The sequence below is a fragment of the Scyliorhinus torazame genome, chromosome 14 (genome assembly GCF_047496885.1).
Source record: "Scyliorhinus torazame isolate Kashiwa2021f chromosome 14, sScyTor2.1, whole genome shotgun sequence".
Taxonomy (NCBI): Eukaryota; Metazoa; Chordata; class Chondrichthyes; order Carcharhiniformes; family Scyliorhinidae; genus Scyliorhinus; species Scyliorhinus torazame.
This window is the reverse complement of record NC_092720.1, coordinates 221,957,530-221,976,418: the sequence shown is the minus strand read 5'-3', so window position 1 is coordinate 221,976,418 and position 18,889 is coordinate 221,957,530. Positions and strand designations below refer to the sequence as shown.

Genomic DNA, 18,889 nt, shown 5'->3' with positions numbered 1-18,889 from the left:
AAATTTAGCAAACGTACGAAGTTCCTTCACCCAAGTCAATCAGGGGCTGGTTTAGCACAGTGGCTTGTAATGCAGGACAAGGCCACCAGCGCAGGTTCAATTCCCGTACCAGCCTTCCCGAACAGGCGCCGGAATGTGGCGAGTAGGGGCTTTTCGAAGTAACTTCATTGAAGCCTACTTGTGGCAATAAGCGATTATTTTCATTTATAACGATTGTGTAAGCTGAAGGGCTATTTCTCGCTTCACTGTTGCTTCTTTTTCTTTAAGTCTGTGTCTCCAGTTTCTCGATTCTACCAGCAAGGTGGAAGTTTCTCCCTATCTCTTACAGCCTCCCCTCCTGAGGAGGTTGTGTATTGTTACTGGACTAGTAATCCTAATGCTTTGGAAAAAACCACGTTCGAATCCCACCAGGACAGGTGGCGAAATTTGAATTCAATAAAAATTGAAATTAAGTCTCATCACTGTCATAAAAATCCATCTGGTTCACTCATGCTCTTTAGGGAAGGAAATCTGCCGTCCTTATCTGGTCTGGCTTACAACTGGTAGCAATGACCAAACAAGACATTACTAAGATTTTTACTATAACGTTTCCAGTGACATGACCACTTCACCCCCATCTCCCTCTCAAGTCACTACCGAACTTATCCCTGGAAGTATTTCTCGTGAAACCGTTCGTCACCCTGATATCTTGAAATTCCTTCGAATGTAGTGCTCAGAACTTGTTAACAGAACAATATTCTAGTTGTAGGCGGAACCAGTGTTTTTAGAAAGATTCCCCCTAACTTCCTGCTTTGGTACTCAATGGCCCTATTTCTAAAGCCTTGATTCCGGGAAGTCTTGTTAACCCCTTTCGCAACCTGCCCTGGCATCTTCAGCCATTTGTGACCCTACCCCACCAGCTCCCCTGCACCCCCCACTCCCAGGTCTCTCTGTTCCTGCACCAATTTAGAATGCTATCCTTTATCTTCTTTCCTCTCTCTCACTTCTCGGAATTAAATTTGATTTGCCAAGTGTCGGGCCAGTCCCCTTGCTTGCCCTCTTGAGATTTTCACTATAAACTGTGCCCTGCAAACACAAGTCTAGATCATTAATATATATCACGAAAAGATGGTCCAAAATTGACGTCTGGGGAACCCCTTCTTCCAGTCCCAGAAAACAACCATTCACAACTGTTCCCCACCACTCAGCCAATTTCATATCCATGTACTTACTGTCACTTTTCCATAGAATCCTTACAGTGCATGGGGAGGACTATCGGCCCATTGAGCCCCCACCGATCCTCCGAAAGACCACTTCATCCAGGTCCACACCCCTGCACTAACCCCACAACCCCACCTAATCTACACATCTTTGGAAGTTAAGGCGTAATTTTTGTCACAACCAATCCCTCTAATTTGCACATCTTTGGACTGTGGGAGGAAACCGGAGCACCCAGATGCAACCCAAGCAGACATGAGAATATGCAAATTCCACAGTCACCCGAGGCCGGAATCAAATCCGGGCCCCTGGCACTGTGAGGCAGCAATGCTAACCACTTTTATTCCTTGGGTTCAAACTTTCCTGACAAGTCTGCTATGTGGTACTTTAACACACGCCTTCTGGAAGCCCATGCCACACAACTTCAACCACATTATCCTCAACCACCTTTGTTTATTACCTCATCATAAAACCCAAGCAACTTTAACATGATTGGCCCTTAACAATTCAGTGCCGATTTTCCTCACTTAATCCATATTTGTCCAAATGACTGTTTTGTTTCCCCCTCCACCACAACCCCACATATGATCATTGTTAAAAACCTTCTCACCTTCAAGGTTGGTTCACAATTGTCCAGCCCACTGGCACAGCCCATGTTTATAAGAAGGATTGGTAGATTATGACCAGGACATCTGCAATTTCCACTGGTGAGCATTACATTTGTCAGATGGCCTTCTCGATGGGTGCTCAGCCACCCCAACCTCTCTTCAATTTTATGGGAAGGGTGAGGCCTGTTGTGTTATGTTGCTTCGTGTAGCATAAGCTGCTTCCTTGATGTACGCTTTGACAAAGGAAGCTCCAGACTATGAAATGAGTTCAACGTGTTTATTGAACAATTTCACAGTTTTTAAATGAGTTCGACTCTCTGCTAATCTAACTGTAGTAACTCAGTCTATCTTTACCAGCCTGCTCTAAGCCACGTGCTGGGTGTGATGCTGTTGATCAACCCTGATGTACTCTCTAGATGTCTGTCTGTGGAAAGAGGCAGAACATGTGTGCCCTGTCCTTTTATATGGCTTGTGAAGTGTCCCCTTGTGGTAATGCCACCTCTGGGTGTCCTGATTACCCATTGGTTGTGTCCTGTTGTAATGACCCATTGGCTGTATGTCTGCATGTCATGACATCTCTGGTGCTCCCTCTAGTGGTTACTTAGTTGTAGTGTATTTACATTAACCCCTTGTGTATATACAGTGATGCATATCACCACAAGGCCCACCTGCCCATGCCCAAAGTGAGGCCCTTTAGTGGGCAATCACTGACAACCCTAGGGGGGGGGTTTCCGCCCAGCCTTGGGGATGCTTGCAGTCCTAGTCCTGTCCACTGCTACGTCTGCCGCTGCAGGGTCTGGAGAGATCAAGATTTGGCAACACTCTGAGTGGGGGGTAGAAATCTTGTCTCAAGCCAATTAGCGCTTGTTGGGTTGTGAAATCGCCGTGGAGGCAGTCAGTAACAGCGTTGATGTGCTCTCCGTCCATGCTCCCCCATTGGAAAATTCCTGGCCTATGACTTGGGCAGCAACCTCCTCTTTGGCAACAACAGGTGCTAAGTACTCAGTACCTCAGCCATGTTCTCCATCCTTACTCTACCTCTACGCGTAAATCCCTTCCAGGTCCTGAATTGGCTCACTCTTCCTTGTAGCAATTTGTGACAATGTATTTGCCGATTTATGCAGCCCTGTTCACTGCTTCAGGCTGTGCCGTGGTGCGTAAATCAGCCCAACTTGTAAAACACATGACACCAAATGTCACCCCCCCCCCCCCCCCCCCCCCACAAACACTCAACCCAATCCAACAGCCATTTTACTCAACATTTTAATTCAATCATAAATGCTTCCACTCGAGTTGGGTTTAATAGCAGAAGTGAGAAAGTATTTGACATTAATTTTACAAACGGAGATTTTACAAGATTGTTATTTACCCAGTCCCACCTCATCCGGACACGTTTTATTCCTTTACTTCGAACCACAATATGCAGTTTAATTTCTCTTGCCCGCCCCGCCCCACCACAGACCTCCCGTCTCGCTCACTTGCCCGAAACTGATTTCATTTTTATTTCTCCGGATGAATGGTCATCAGCGACCAGGGATGCTAACTCTGAAGACGATGCTTGGCCTGCTGAGCACTTTCCAGCATTTTCCGTCATTTATTCCATGTCAGATTCTCAGCATCGGCAGCAATTTGATTTTGTGTGCATGCGAGGGGACTTTGCACCAATCTTATTTTCAATGTTAATGCACAAAGCATCCCATCAGAAGTCATTCCGGTGATAAGTCATCACCCGGAGTCATAGAAACATGCAAAACAGGAGCAGGAAAACTGGTGCCACACCGATTCAGTGACCGTTGAGGAACTAGCACCGGAGCCATGTGAAACACGATCGATTCGAATGGAAAACAATGTTGGATTTGTCGGGGCTGGGTTTGACACTAGATGCTGACAAGCTGCAACCGCATATTAGTACTCCACTCTCCGCTTGCACACACATCCCAGCACTGGTTGTGCTGGAGCGCATCCATCCAGTTGATGGGTTGGCTGGGGCCAGAGGGTACCTACGATGGATGGAATGGGGGGGGGGGGCACCCATATGACCTGTGGCGCTAGGTTCACAGTGGTCAGCCAGCAGCGTACTCAGCCGCATAGCTGCCTGGCAGGCTGCAGCAATGGTGTTCCATGCCCGACCCCACGACTCACCTCCTGGCTGCTCCCCGCTACTCTCCCGGCCCTGGCAAAAGTCCCCCGGCCAGCGGCACAACTGTCAGCAAACTATGGCGATGATGAACACTTTCCGCACCCGGTCTCTCTCCCTCAGCAGCCACGGCGCCTGTCTCACGATTTTTGAAAGCACAAGTGAAACTCGCCGCTGGGAATTTGTCCCAGTGGAGGTGGAGAATCGTGTGCCCCAGTGGGGGCAGAGGATCGTGGAGGCCCCGGAGAATAGCGGGTCAAGCCCACTGATGATTACGTAAAGACCGTTTACTGTACTAGCGGAGTGGAATGCATTGACACCGCTGTCGAGGCAGCGGAGAATCAAGATCTGGCGTGAACTCAGCCAACGCCCACCACGATTTCAGATTCAAAACTGATTCTCCGCCCAATCGCCTTTCCAGATTTCGCCTTCGGTCGACTGAGAATGCCGCCCACAATGTTTTGGCCACAACTACTTTCTCTGGTAGCGAATTCCACAGGCCGACCACTCTCTGGGTGAAGAAATTTCTCATCTCAGTCCTAAATTGTTTACTGCGTAGTTATCGGGTTCTGGACTCCCCCACCATCAAGAACATCCTTCCTGCATCTACCCTCTCTCGTCCTCGGTTTCTCTGAGATTCCTCCCTCATTCTTCTAAACTCCAGCAAATATAATCCTAACTGACTTAACCTCTCCTCGTACATCAGTCGCGCCATCCCAGGAATCAGTCTGGTAAACCTTTGCTGCATTCTCTCTGTAGCAGGAACATCCTTCCTCAGGTGAGGAGACTAAGACTGCGCTCAATTGTCTAGGTGTGGCTTCACCAAGGTCCTGTATAATTGCAGCAAGACATCCCTGCTCCTGTACTCAAACTATCCTCTCACGATGAAGACCAACATACCATTTACCGTCTTTACTGCCTGCTGCGCATGCACGCTTACCTTCCGAGACTGGTGTACGAGGATACCCAGATAGCACATTCCCCCCTCTCCCATCAATAGCCTATAGAGTAATTAACTGTTTCTCCCACCCTCTCTCCAGCATTTTCTTACAGATGTGTGTGTGTGTGTTGTTGAGGGGGGGGGGGGGGGGGGGGGGGGGGGGGAAATGAAAAATTCCCCTTTTTTTTAAACTTCATTCACTGCTCAGCTGTAATGTCATCGGAGAAACAGGAGAAATGGACACCAAGGAAATTGCTTCAACATACACACAGAAAAAGGGAAAAAAGTTAGAGGATGCAACTGAAGATAATGCCTTCAAGGATCAGAGAGCTGCACTCTTTCCCCCAGCAGCTGTGATGCCATCAGTGTTCCACATCTTCACTCCGCAGCTCCAAGCAACATGAACAGACTCGCCGGGGTCGAGCCGACTCGGTGTACAGTGCGTTGAAACTCCAACCCTGGGTCACAGGTTAGTTACAGCAATGCATTTCATCGCACGATTGAACAGGTTTCAATTCACAGCAACGCGTGTCATTACTCACTTACAGTCGTGCAGGAATTGTGTAGCAGAGCCAATGCGAGGTTGACAAACTGTGCGCGCAGTCGCCTGACTGAAGTCCAACTTTCACGGAATTTGAGCATCAAGACAAATACAAATGATCTGATTCAGGGGAAATACACTGACAATTCTACCAATAGCCATTTGTAACACAGTCACACTAGTTCATGTCACATTGTCTTTCTCCAATGTGGATAGAAATGTATATTGCTGTCGGAATATAGGATGAGTGCAGCTCCAACCGAAGAAGCTCAACGCCATCCAGGACAAAAGCAGCCGGTGCAATTGGCACACCACAAGCTTAAACATTCACTCCCTCCACCATCGATGCAGTGTCAGCTGTATCTACCATCCACAAGGTGCAATGCAGCGACTCACCAAGGCTCTTTCAACGGCATTCACCAATCCGACAATCTCTACCACCAAGGGCAACAGAGACATGGGAACACCACAGAACATAGAATAGAATCCTTACAGTGCAGGAGACCGTTTGACCCATCAAGTCTGCTCCCACACTCCGAAAGAGCAACCTACCCAATCCCGATACCCGTAACCCCTCCTAGGGGCAATTTAGCACATCCAATCCACCTAACGTGCACACATTTGGACTGTGGGAGGAAACCGGAGCACCCGGAGGAAACCCACGCAGACACGCGGAGAATGTGCAAACTCCACACAGTCACCCGAGGTCGGAATGGAACCTGGTTTCCCAGCGCCATGAGGCAACAGTGCTAACCACTGTGCCATCGCCTGCAAGTTTCCCTCCAAGCAACTCCACCATCCTGACTTGGAAATATAGCACCTGTGGGCCACAGTGCAGCAGCTCCAAGGAAAAAAGCAGGTGGATATCAAAAATTCACGGGTTTATTTTGTTTCTAAGATTAAAAGTAACTGCAGAATGGCTGGCTTATTTATAAAATTTGGATAACCCCTTATTTTTGACGAGTGACCGGACAAGGGGCAAACCACGAGCTTTTGGTTGGGAAAGTAGTAACAGGATTTTCAGAATTGAGATGCACAGGTCAAGATATCCTGAGACCAGACCAGGTAAGGTTAACAGATTTCCTTCCCTAAAGGACGTTAGTGAATCAGATGGGTTTATACGACAATCAACAAAGGTTTCACGGTCATCATTAGACTTTTAATTCCAGGTTTTTATTGAATTGAAAATTTCACCATCTGCAGTGGTGGGATTCGAACCCAGGTCCCCAGAGCATTACTTTGGGTCTCCTCTGGATTACTAGACCGGTGACAATACCATTACAGGGCGGCACAGTAGCCGAGTGGTTAGCACTGTTGCTTCACAGCACCAGGGTCCCAGGTTCGGTTCCCGGCTTGGGTCACTGTCTGTGCGGAGTCTGCACGTTCTCCCCGTGTCTGCGTGAGTTTCCTCCGGGTGCTCAGGTCTCCTCCCACAAATCCCGAAAGTCGTGCTGTTTGGTAATGTGGGCATTCTGAATTCTCCGTGTACCCGACCAGGCGCCGGAATGTGGCGACTAGGGGCTTTTCACGGTAACTGCATTGCAGTGTTAATGTACGCCTACTTGTGACAATAAAGATTATTATTGTTATACACAGCCGCCTCTCCAGTAATCGTTGCTTTCCATATTTTTTTACCTTTTACTGGGGAGGTGGTGACATTATTGTCACTGTCCAGAGACCCATGGTAATGCTCTGGGGACCCAGTTCTCAAAGGCCTCAGCAGCAACATAGCATGATATTGCCATTGTAGAACCGTAGGAAGGTTACAGCACAGAAAGGGATGATTCAGCCCGTTGTGTCTCCGCCGGTCAAAAATTAAAAAAACTAGTGGCCCATTCTAATTCCACCTCCTAGCACCCAGCCCCAGGGCCTTGCAGGTTACGGTACTTCAGGCAGCAAATTCCAAACACCCACCACCCTCGGGTGAAGTATTTTTCCTTCTGTCCCGTCTAATCCTTCTACCATTCACCTTGAACCATGCCTCCTGGTAATTGAACCCCCCACCCCCTGGGAGGGAGGAAGCAAGGCATTCCTGTACACCCTATCTAGGCCCCCCAGAATCTTGTACACCTCAAATGGGTCACCCCAAGGCCTATGTTTTTAAACATGTGACAACATTTTACCTGGACACAGTACAGCAAGGAGAATTTGTAACTGCTTTCAATGGTCTGTGGAATCTGTTATTTGTTTTTGCATGTTGGAAAAGAACTCTAAGAGTTGGCATTAATTGTAAAGGGATCAATTGCAATTTTCCAGGATAAGGAGGAATACTGGCCCATGTGACCTGGCGACCCTTGACCTACGAACAGGAAAGCAGTCACGACAAAATTGGCTGGCTGACACAAAGGAGAGCTACAAGCAGAGGAGCTGATGGGGAAGAGGCAATCAGCGCACTGGTGCGGACATAAAGAAAACAAGAGACTGAGACAGAAAACAACACAATTCTTGTGACAAGTGGCAAATCACTCAGGAAGTGATCAGTTTTCCTCTTTGAAAGAGGAAGAGACAGGAACACTTAAAGGTACTTTGCAAGCTGGCTAAAAGGGTATAGAACATGGAAAGCTCGGTTTACTGGGGAGGCGGTGGCATAGTTGTATTGTCAGTGGAGTAGTAATCCAGAGACCCAGGATAATGCTCTGGGGACCCAGGTCCCAATCCCACCAGGATAATGCTCTGGGGACCAAGGTCCCAATCCCACCAGGATAATGCTCTGGGGACCCTGGTCCCAATCCCACCACCGCGGATGCTGAAATTTGTTTTGAATAGAAATCTGGAATTAAAAGTCTAATGATGACCATGATTGTCATTTAAAAAAATCTGATTCACTAACGTCCTTTAGGAAAGGAAATTTGTTATCCTTCTGCAGTCTGGCCTACACGTGACTCCAGATCCACAGCAATGTGGTTGCCTCCTAAATGCCCTTGGTGATGGGCAATAAATGTTGGCCCAGCCAGCGATGCCCACACCTCATGAATGAACAAAACATCTTGGCAACACGAAAGAGCTGGGTGTTTTTTATTTCCCCAGAAGTGGCCAACCCACAAAGCAGGGTGGGATTGGAAAGAAACTCTGGAAAGCTACGTCATGACCAGAGGAAGAGGATGATTGTTTGTTTGAGCATCCTGTGTTGTTGATAATTGTACCCGATAAAACTCGGGTGAAAGCTGTTGTTGGATAGGATTCCTGACCTACTGTGCGATTAAAGAATAGCATATTGCGAAATTGTGTATTCAGTCACGTGCCACAATCATGCGGCCAGTGATGCAAATGTTTCAGATTGTTAAGACGTTATCTTAGTTTTATTGGCATTTACCTTTATAGTAGAAACATGTTTTTAAAATAAATTTAGAGTACCCAATTATTTTATTTCCAATTAAGGGGCAATTTAGCGTGGCCACCGTTCCACCCAGTACAATTTAGCACACCGGACTTGTTCAATTTCTCAGGGGAGGGGGTCAGCGATAATCCCCTGCTTCTTAGCAGGTTATGGTTTGGAAGACCCTCCGTCCCAACTGCTTTGGGCATCACTGCCACCATCCCAGACCAGTTTCTGGAGTTATTTTCGGGGCCTTCCAGTGACCAGGCGGCGGGGGCGGAGCAGGAATCTGCACCACCACCTCCCGCTGGCCCGGGACCCCGGGAGAAGACTGAGGAGATCCCGTCTGTCGATGATCCCCGTGGCGGGATCAAGGCATCCCCTGAGCTGGTTGGTGTGCCCGTGTTGCCCGCCGCATAAGTGTGGTGGAGGATTTAGGCCCTGAGGGCAATTACCCGAAGGCTGTTAGTTGCCCAGTGTCGGGAGCGCAGGGTGCACGAGACCGCTGTAGCGGGGTGCGGGTCTCTCTTGTGCCTGACACTGTGTCGCCCCTCACCCCCTCTGGGGAACTCCCAGAATCTGGCACATCATAATTGAAGGTTCTTTTGTTTTTCTGCCTCTGTAGATAGTTCAGGCAGTGCCCTATTGGGCCCCCCCCCCCTTCACCAACACTCCGACTCCCTCCCACCATCCCCACCACCCTCCGTTCCCACCATCCCCACCACCCTCCTTCCTTTCCCTTCTGTTGGTACAGAGGTGAGGGTACCTGGTCACTCCAGCACAAAGTTTAGTGCTTGTACCATTTTTTTTTTGTAGAAATGTGTTGTGAGCTGTTTTAATAATCAAAAGAGTATCCACCCCCCTCCCCGTACATTGGTACTGAGGGGAGGGTACCCTGTTTCTCCAACACAAAATGAAGGTTTGTACCATTTGGCCGTGTAACATTATTTACTGTTTTAATAAAAAGATATGGCCAATCCACCTAACCTGCACATCTTTGGGTTGTGGGGGTGAAACCCACGCAGACACGGGGAGAACGTGTAAACTCCACACGGACAGTGACCCAGGGCTGGGATTTGAACCCAGGTCCTCAGCACCGCAGTCCCAGTGCTAACCACTGCGCCGCATGCCACCCCTAGTCAAAGCATGTTTGCCTGTTAATTCATGTGCACCGATTCATATTCATGGATTCGATTCGTGTTAAAGTAAAAATTGCAAAAAGTGGAATTTTGTTAGTAACTCCTTCATTAGAGGGTCATTTAAATGAATTTGATTAAGTTTGGTTTCCAGTTTCCCCACGAGGGATTGCACAAACCTAATGTGGCTAGAATTCTCCTTTCAATGAACATCACGAAAAAAGAAATCTGGTCCATTATGGTCTGAACTTTTTTTTTTATTCTACCATGATGCTACATCACAATACTTCAGAACACATGGGATGCCCAGCAGAGACTCAAAGCTGGGTCTGTGTTCTTTGTAACAAAAATATTGGTTTAGGAAAACTCCTTTTTAAAAAAAGAAAACACAAGCTGCGTAGCTCCAGTCAACCTCGTGTTTGACTCGTCTCCAATTCATGTTAAGAGCAAACGATAAACAAGAAAAGAAAGTTCAAGGCACACTTTCCAGAGTCTCAACAGAATATGAAGTCACATCAGATATTTGCCTCAGGAATTGAACCTGGACCAAATGCAACCAACCAACATGAGGTTCCCCCCTTTCCAATTCTGTTAATTGGTCGAGTTTGGCCAGCATGACTGTCCCCTTTCTCCATCCTGAGTGCTTCAGTGACCACAAATAAGTCTCAGCACAAATAACCTGCTCACACCTACGTTTTAGATAAATGGAGAATATTTAGCCACACTGGGAATCATCCAACTCAGCCGCTGAGCATGATTCTGGAAAGCACGGCGTTCCTGTAACTTAACACAACTCTAAAAAGGGTCAAGAGTACATCTTTTCAACAAGACTGTGAGAAAATAAATTCCAAACGAGTTTAAGAAATTTAGAAAAAAATACAAAAAAATTTACATCGGTCACGGTGGTTCGTTGGAAATTACACGCAAGAATTGGGCACCATCCTGCTGAAACGGGAGTGCTCAACACTACTGGTATCCGAATTCAGCTGTGTCAATGCGCCATGGGGCTGGGGAGAGGGAAAGAGACACTCTGGAGTCCATTTTTCATCACCGTGTACAATGGTTGAGACAAGGTCGACTCCAAGTGTCGCCGCTTCAGAGATGGCCGTCTCCAGAGTGGGGCTTAGAAAAATAAATCAAAAGAAAATCACAACCAATTTATCGGCAGCGACCTTCAAAAAACAATTTGGTGGAAATTCAAATTTTTGTTTTGGCTTTTGGCAGCCGAGACCCAGTGCAAATTCCTGAACTCGTGTCTTTCGTCCCCTCCATTTGCCGTTAGTGTCCGCACTGCGGTTTAATCTCACTGCTTCTGCTGCATTGCTTCTTTCCTCGCCGCATCCTGTAGCAACTGTGTGTCCACCTCATCGGCTGGAAGCTGTACATAACGCACTACCGAGCCACGGATAAAGCAGTTCTTCACGGAAAGCTGAGGGAGGAGGAATATCCAGCATTAGTGCCCGTGCTGCAAAGCAAGCGTTGTACAATCAAAAGGATGATCAAAAAGAAACAGGAACCATTTCACAGTAACACACCGCCTGCCGTGCTGACTCCTCTTGTACGCTTGCAAGACCCTCATCCACCTTGCACACACAATCATTTAACGGAAATAGCAACTCGGCCAGCAGGAAGCAGAAAACCCCTGGGCCCTGAGCCACCTAGCCTGCTTCCTCAGGGATCTTTTACTCTGAGATTGTTCATTAATACTGCTTCATTATACATTAACAAACCCAAAATAGCTCGCTCCTTGTTTGGATCTACAACAAATTGTTCAGCAGGAGTTCATCAAGGCTCCTTTGACAGCACTTTCCAACCCTATCATCTAGAAGCACAGGGCCAGTAAATATATGGAACACCACCACTCTACGTTGTCCTCCAAGACCTTTTCTTGTAACTATATCACCATTCCTTCACTTTAGTTGGATCAAAATCCCAGAAACCCCTTCCTAACAGCACATATCAGATGGAACTGCAGTGGTTCCAAGGTAGCTCATCACCACCTTCTCAAGGGCAAGCACGGTGGAATAGTGGTTAGCACTGCTGTCTCACAGCACCGGGGACACGGGGTTTAATTCCAACCTCGGGTGACTATCTGTGTAGAGTTTGCACTTTCTCCCCGTGTCTGCGTGGGTTTCCTCCGGGTGCTCCGGGTTCCTCCCAGTCCAAAGATGTGCAGGTTCGGTGGAGTGGCCATGCTAAATTGCCCCTCAAGTGTCCAAAGATGTGGAGAATTGGAGTTACGGAGATAGGGTGGGGGACTGGGCTGAGGCAGAGCGCAGACACGATGAGTCGAACGGCCTCCTTCTGCACTGTAGGGATTCTATAAATTAGGGATGTGCAACATATGCTTGCGGGGAGGGGGGGGCTCTCAATTCATTTACGGGATGTGGGAGTCACTCCCATGAAAGATTAATAAAAAGGTATCAAGATCATCATAGAATTTACAGTGCAGAAGGAGGCCATTCGGCCCATTGAGTCTGCACCAGCTCTTGGAAAGAGCACCCTTCCCAAGGTCAACACCTCCACCCTATCCCCATAACCCAGTAACCCCACCCAACACTAAGGGCAATTTTGGACACTAAGGGCAATTTATCATGGCCAATCCACCTAACCTTCACATCTTTGGACTGTGGGAGGAAACCGGAGCACCCGGAGGAAACCCACGCACACACGGGGAGGATGTGCAGACTCCGCACAGACGGTGACCCAAGCTGGAATCGAACCTGGGACCCTGGAGCTGTGAAGCAATTGTGCTATCCACAATGCTACCGTGCTGCCCCTGATGATGCGTGGAACTTTGCTAGGTTACAAAAATGTATAAACCAGCCTACACATTTTATATAATTTGAATCACATCCAATCTGTAGCACAGAAATAGGTCATTTTGCCCACCGGTGTATGTCGACATTTAACTTGTACACATGTTTACTCTTGAATGTATCTTTTCTCATTGGTTCATCTGCTCACTGTGGTGGCGTGAGGCACATTCAAACCATTCTCTGGGTAAAGCATTTTCTTATAATTCTTTACTGGATTTCTTTGCGACTATATATCATATATCTAAATATAAGAAATAACCCAAATTGTCTGCTTATTCAAAACTGCTCCCACAAAATGGAAGAACTGTAAAAATCAGCCTGAAAGTTCTCGCCACTGTTGTCTCTAGTTCACTATTTGAAGAATGCAGCATTAATTTTGCATTATTTAGTATTGTCTTCCCAAATGGGAAAGCCCAGCCAACAACGGCAAGCGGCAAACTAACAAAGCCTCTTGAAGCGAGGCATCAGGAGAAAGAGAGACCCTCAGATTCTACCCGCTGCTCTGGTCATTGACTTGCGTCCGAGCGTCGGAACGAACATTTGTCACGATACAATTCCTCGAAAAAACTCAATGAAAACATTCCCAGCACTCACCATGTGTGGGTATTTCTCTGGATCAGTCACACTGATATCTGTCAGCTTGATGTTCAGGTACTGAAAAGATAAAGAGACAATGAGACCAACCCGCAAGACACGGCCTCCAGAACATTCAGAATTCAGAAACATGGATGTATTAGGGCACAGAAATAGGCCGTACAGCCCAACCAGTCCGTGCTCAATCCTCTTGGAGGCTCGGTAGATAATGAGCGCTTTCACAGCACCCATTAAAGTCATAGCAACAGAATAGTTGGCCATATGGCATGTTGAGCCTGCTCCGCCATTAATCTGGGCTGTAACTTCCTTGGACTGGCCATCAGTGTGGGATTGCCACTCCGTGCTCTCTTACCGGCATGGATTTTTTCCCACACTGGTCTTTCCAAACTTTCCGACTCAAGCCGAGCAGGATCCAGGCAGAGCGGCTGCCCTAGAGTCCCAGCGTCGAAGTTCAGCTCCATTGGATTGACGGAGAACATGCCCACCTTTTAACAGTATTAGCTGCTGGATTAGTCTGGGTCTGTGCAAAGTCACCGCAAAGTTAGAAGAGGTTTTAATTCTAATGTTTTCTGGGTAAGTATTTGTGGAACACAGGCGGAATGATCCAAAGTTTGCAATTTAAATGGGACTTTTGCTTGGCTCCCAGCACAGGTTTGCTGGGGAGATTTGAGGGGGATTTCCCAGCATATCTATGGGGTATCCCCCAGATCTGACACTGGGGAGGTTGGAACGCATGGTCCAATATGATTCAGGCTGATCTTCAGCTTCAACTCCCCAAACACCTCAACTCCCGGAGACACTAAATATCTGTCTATTCCAAGCCTTAAATATACTCGCTGATGGAGCATCTGCCACCCGTTGGGATAGAGAATCCCACGGACTTGGAACTCGGAGAAAAAATATTTCTCTTTCAGTCTTAATTTATTGCCTCCTCTCCTCTTAACCAGAGACTGGGCCCCAGTGTTTTACATTCCCCTGGGAATCCAAGTGGGAAATGACCTCTAATTACCCTGTCAATGCCCTTCCGAAACTTGCAGGCCTTAATGAGAGCACCTCTCATTCTAAACAACGGAGAATACAGGTCCAATTTACTCAGCCTCTCATCATAGGACAACCCTCTCATCCCGGCCGAATACACACCGTCAACCTGCACAGTGCTGCCCTCCCGAGCAGATTCAACAAAAGTACAATTGTGAGACGGTGATTGGTAACTGGGCGAGATAGAAGATCAAATATTTCCTTAAAGGAAGGCAAGTCCAACTCCGGTTGGGTTGATGCAACAATGTGTAGTGAGTATTGTCACTCGATTAGTAATCCAGAGGTCCAGGGTAAAGCTCTGGGGACCCCGGTTCAAATCCCACCGTGGCAGATGGTGAAATCGGAATTCAATAAAAATCTGGAATTAATGACGACCTTGAACCCATTATCGTAAAAAAAAAAAATTCCTGGTTCAATCATGCCCTTTAGAAGGGAGGAAATCTGCTGTCCTTACCCGGTCTGGCCTATATGTGACTCCAGAACCACAGCAATATGGCTAACTCTTAACTACCCCTGCAAAATCGCCTAGCAAGCCTCTCAGTTTAAGGGCAATTAGGGATGGGCAATAAATGCAGCCAGTGACCCTCCATGTACCATGAATGAATAAAAAGCTCAACACTTGCCCTGACTTGTACCTTGAAGGTTGCTGTACATAATTGTGGTTTATCAAGTCTACAAGTGAATGCCAATCACTACCGAAATATTCAACCCTCACCTGATCAACGGAGTGTAGGGTTCCACAGATACTGAAAAGAAAAAAAAATTAAAGAACATATTTTCACATTAGAAACCAAGTTCAAGTCAAGTTTTCAACAAACAGCACGTGTCTCTTTTCACCCACACCCTCCAACTCTTACAAAATATTTGAAACACAAACAGGCCATTCAGCCCGACTGGTTTCCGTCCTGCACAAGCCTTCTCCCACTCTGCTTCATCTAAGCCCATCGACATACCCTTTCATTCCAGTCTTTAAGCAGCTTGGCCTGAAATGGATCCTTGTTATTCCCCTCCACTACTCAGGGCAGCAAGTTCCACCTTTTAATCACGTTGGGAGTGTGGAGGATTAATGACGACCTGACATTCAAGAGACTGGTTTAGCACACTGGGCTACAGCTGGCTTGTAATGCAGAACAAGGCCAGCAGCGCGGGTTCAATTCACGTAACGGCCTCCCCGAACAGGCGCCGGAATGTGGCGACTAGGGGCTTTTCACAGTAACTTCATTTGAAGCCTATTTGTGACAATAAGCGATTTTCATGTCGAGCTGTACAAAGATCAGTAAAGTTTTACAGCGCAGTATTGCCACCTGCAGCTGAAAACCTGGTACTGGCAGGAATACCAAAAACACAAAATGCTCAAACACTCGCTGAATCAGACAATTCAGGACCTTTCTTCACAACTGAAAGAGAATTGGATCAGAAACAAAGGAGGGAAAATAAACATGAGCCTGGACTTCCCACTTCCATGTTCCTGTCACACACCAAGTCGCTATCAGGAAATTCCACACAGCCGGTCTGGACAATGTTCAGAAATGCCCAGGTTGGGAAGTGAGATTTCCCAGTTTGGGATTTTGCTGTGTGTCAGGAGGTGAATTCACAAATCTGGGCCTGTATTCCGAGTCAGAGAGGAGATTAATTGGTGGAAAAGATTAAAAATCACTGACGTGGGTGTGAAGACATGAAATGTATTTCTGGGGCTTGTCTGGGAGATACTTTGGTCGAAAGTGAGTGGAGACGTTGTTACTGGATTATCCTGGGCTGATTGAGGAGGAGTTGGGGGTGATTGAGGACGAGTTGGGGGTGATTGAGGAAGAGTTCATAGAATTTACAGTGCAGAAGGAGGCTATTTGGCCCATCGTGTCTGCACCGGCCCTTACAAAGAGCACCCTACTCAAGCCCACATATCTACCCTATCCCTGTAACCCAGTAACCCCCACTTAACCTTTTTGGACACTAAGGGCAATTTAGCATGGCCAATCCACCCAACCCTCACATCTTTGGACTGTGGGAGGAAACCGGAGCATCCGGAGGAAACCCACGCAGACACGGGGAGGACGTGCAGGCTCCTCACAGACAGTGGCCCAGCTGGGAATCGAACCTAGGACTCTGGAGCTGTGAAGCAATTGCGCTAACCACTATGCTACCGTGCTGCCTTTGCTTCACTTGAGGGAGTTTCTTCACAATGAGATTCTGGATCTTAAAGAAGGAATTAAAAAGTGAGCCCCTTGTCATTCCCCTCCACTACTCAGGGCAGCAAGTTCCACCTTTTAATCACGTTGGGAGTGTGGAGGATTAATGACGACCTGACATTCAAGAGACTGGTTTAGCACACTGGGCTACAGCTGGCTTGTAATGCAGAACAAGGCCAGCAGCGCGGGTTCAATTCACGTAACGGCCTCCCCGAACAGGCGCCGGAATGTGGCGACTAGGGGCTTTTCACAGTAACTTCATTGAAGCCTACTTGTGACAATAAGCAAATTATTATGGCTCTAATTTAGTTTCGCCCGCAAATCAAAGTACAGACCGTTCACAAACCTCTATAAGAAGCACGTGGTGCCAGTCACAGCAAAAATAAAAGCTCCTTTTACCAGAAAATGTTGGAAATACACAGGTCAGACAGGTTTCGTGGAGACAGGAAACAGAATTAAAGTTGCAGGTCCAGTGACAATTCATCAGAGAGAAAGGACATCAAACCTCCGTTTTTACTCATGCGATGCGATCACCACTACCTAGACCAACATTTATTGTGAATCCCTAATTGCCCCTTGACAAGATGGTGCTGAGCTGCCTTCTTGAAGCCGCTGCAGTCCCCGAGGTGTAGGTACACCCACCGTGCTGTTAGGGAGGCAGCTCCAGGATTTTGTCCCCACAGTGGGTTTGGAAGGTGCTGCCTGAGGAACCTCGGTGAGTTCCTGCAGTGAATCTTGTTGATGGTGCACACGGCTGACACTGTCCATCGGAGGGGGAGGGAGTGAATGTTTGTGGAAGGGGCGCCAATCAAGCGGGGCTGCTTTGTTCTGGATGGTGTTGAGCTTCTTCAGTGTTGGAGCTGAGCTCATCCAGACAAGTGAGGAGTATTCCATCACACTCCTGACTTGTGTCTTGTAGATGGTGGACTTTGGGGAGCCAGGCAGTGAGTTATTCATTACATGATACCCAGTTTCTGACTTGATCTTGTTGCCACAGTATTTATATACATACTGGTCCAGTGACCTTTTTGGTCAATGATGACCCTAGAATGTTGTGTTCATAATGGTACCATTCAGCGAGGTGGCAAGAATCTCCCTGCTGGAGATAATCCAACATTTTTTTTTAAAAATATTTTTATTCTCCTCCTTTTTCACATTTTCTCCCACATTTACACCCATCAACAATAAACAATAATCAGCAAGATATGTCAATCCCCATAATAACAACGATCCCATCCGCCCACCAACCCCCAAACATCAGCCCGCATGTTTACACAAACAAATGACAAAAAGGAATCAGGGATTACCCGTAGTCACCCTTAATCTACACTTTCTCTTGAAAGTGCATAATAAATAGTACCCATGACTTGTAGAACCCCTCCGAGCTTCCCCTCAGTTCGAACTTAACCTTCTCACGGGTCAAGTGTTCCAACAGGTCCCCCCGTCACGCCAGGGCACTGGTTGGAGAGACTGCTCTCCATCCCAGCAGGATCCGCCTTCGGGCGATCATCGAGGCGAAGGCTATGATATCTGCCTCCGCTCCCGCTTCCAACCCTGGCTGGTCCGACACCCCGAATATGGCCTCCTGGGGACCCGGGTCCAGTTTCACACGCACCACCTTGGAAATTACCCTAAACACCTCCTTCCAGTACTCCCCTAGCTTTGGACAGGACCAAAACATATGAACGTGGTTCGCGGGCCCCCCCCCGCAACGCTCACACGCATCCTCTACTCCTTCAAAAAATCGGCTCATCCTCGCCCTCGTGAGGTGCGCTCTATATACCACCTTCAGCTGTATCAGCCCCAACCTCGCACATGAGGTGGAGGCGTTCACTCTCCGGAGCATCTCACACCAGACCCCCTCCTCTATAACCTCTCCCAGCTCTTCCTCCCACTTTGCTTTGATCCCTTCCAGTGGTGCCTTATCCTATTCCAAAATAGCTCCGTACACCGCTGACACTGCCCCCTTCTCCAGTCCCCTTGTCGTCAACACCTCCTCCAGTAATGTGGAGGCCGGTTCCTCTGGGAAGCTCTGTATCTCCTTCCTGGCAAAATCCCGAACCTGCATGTACCTAAACACTACTCCCTGCTCCAGCCCATACTTCGCTTCCAGCTCCCTCAATCCTGCAAACCGACCCCGAAGAAACAAATCTTTTCGCGTCTTAATCCCCTTCTCTTCCCATTTCCGAAAACTTCCATCCCACCTCCCTGGCTCAAATCTGTGGTTCCCCCGAATCGGCATTTCCCTTGACCCTGCCCCAACCCGAAGTGTTGGCAAAACTGCCTCCAGATTTTCAATGAAGCTATTATTACCGGACTCCCTGAATATTTCCCCGGGGAGATAATCCAACATTAACCATTTTTCACTCTCCACAGA

General features: G+C 47.7%; 1 protein-coding gene across 1 annotated transcript in view; it reads right to left on the bottom strand.

The window, feature by feature from the left end:
* Positions 1-10,111: 10,111 nt before the first annotated feature.
* smx5 overlaps positions 10,112-18,889 on the bottom strand; it is a 17,419-nt gene continuing 8,641 nt past the window's right edge. The window contains exons 3-5 of the mRNA XM_072475736.1: positions 15,042-15,072; positions 13,289-13,348; positions 10,112-11,304 (exon numbers count right to left, since the gene is read on the bottom strand). Coding sequence (XP_072331837.1) covers positions 11,179-11,304; positions 13,289-13,348; positions 15,042-15,072 — 217 coding nt within the window. The 3' untranslated portion in view covers positions 10,112-11,178. The remainder of the gene's footprint in view (positions 11,305-13,288; positions 13,349-15,041; positions 15,073-18,889) is intronic.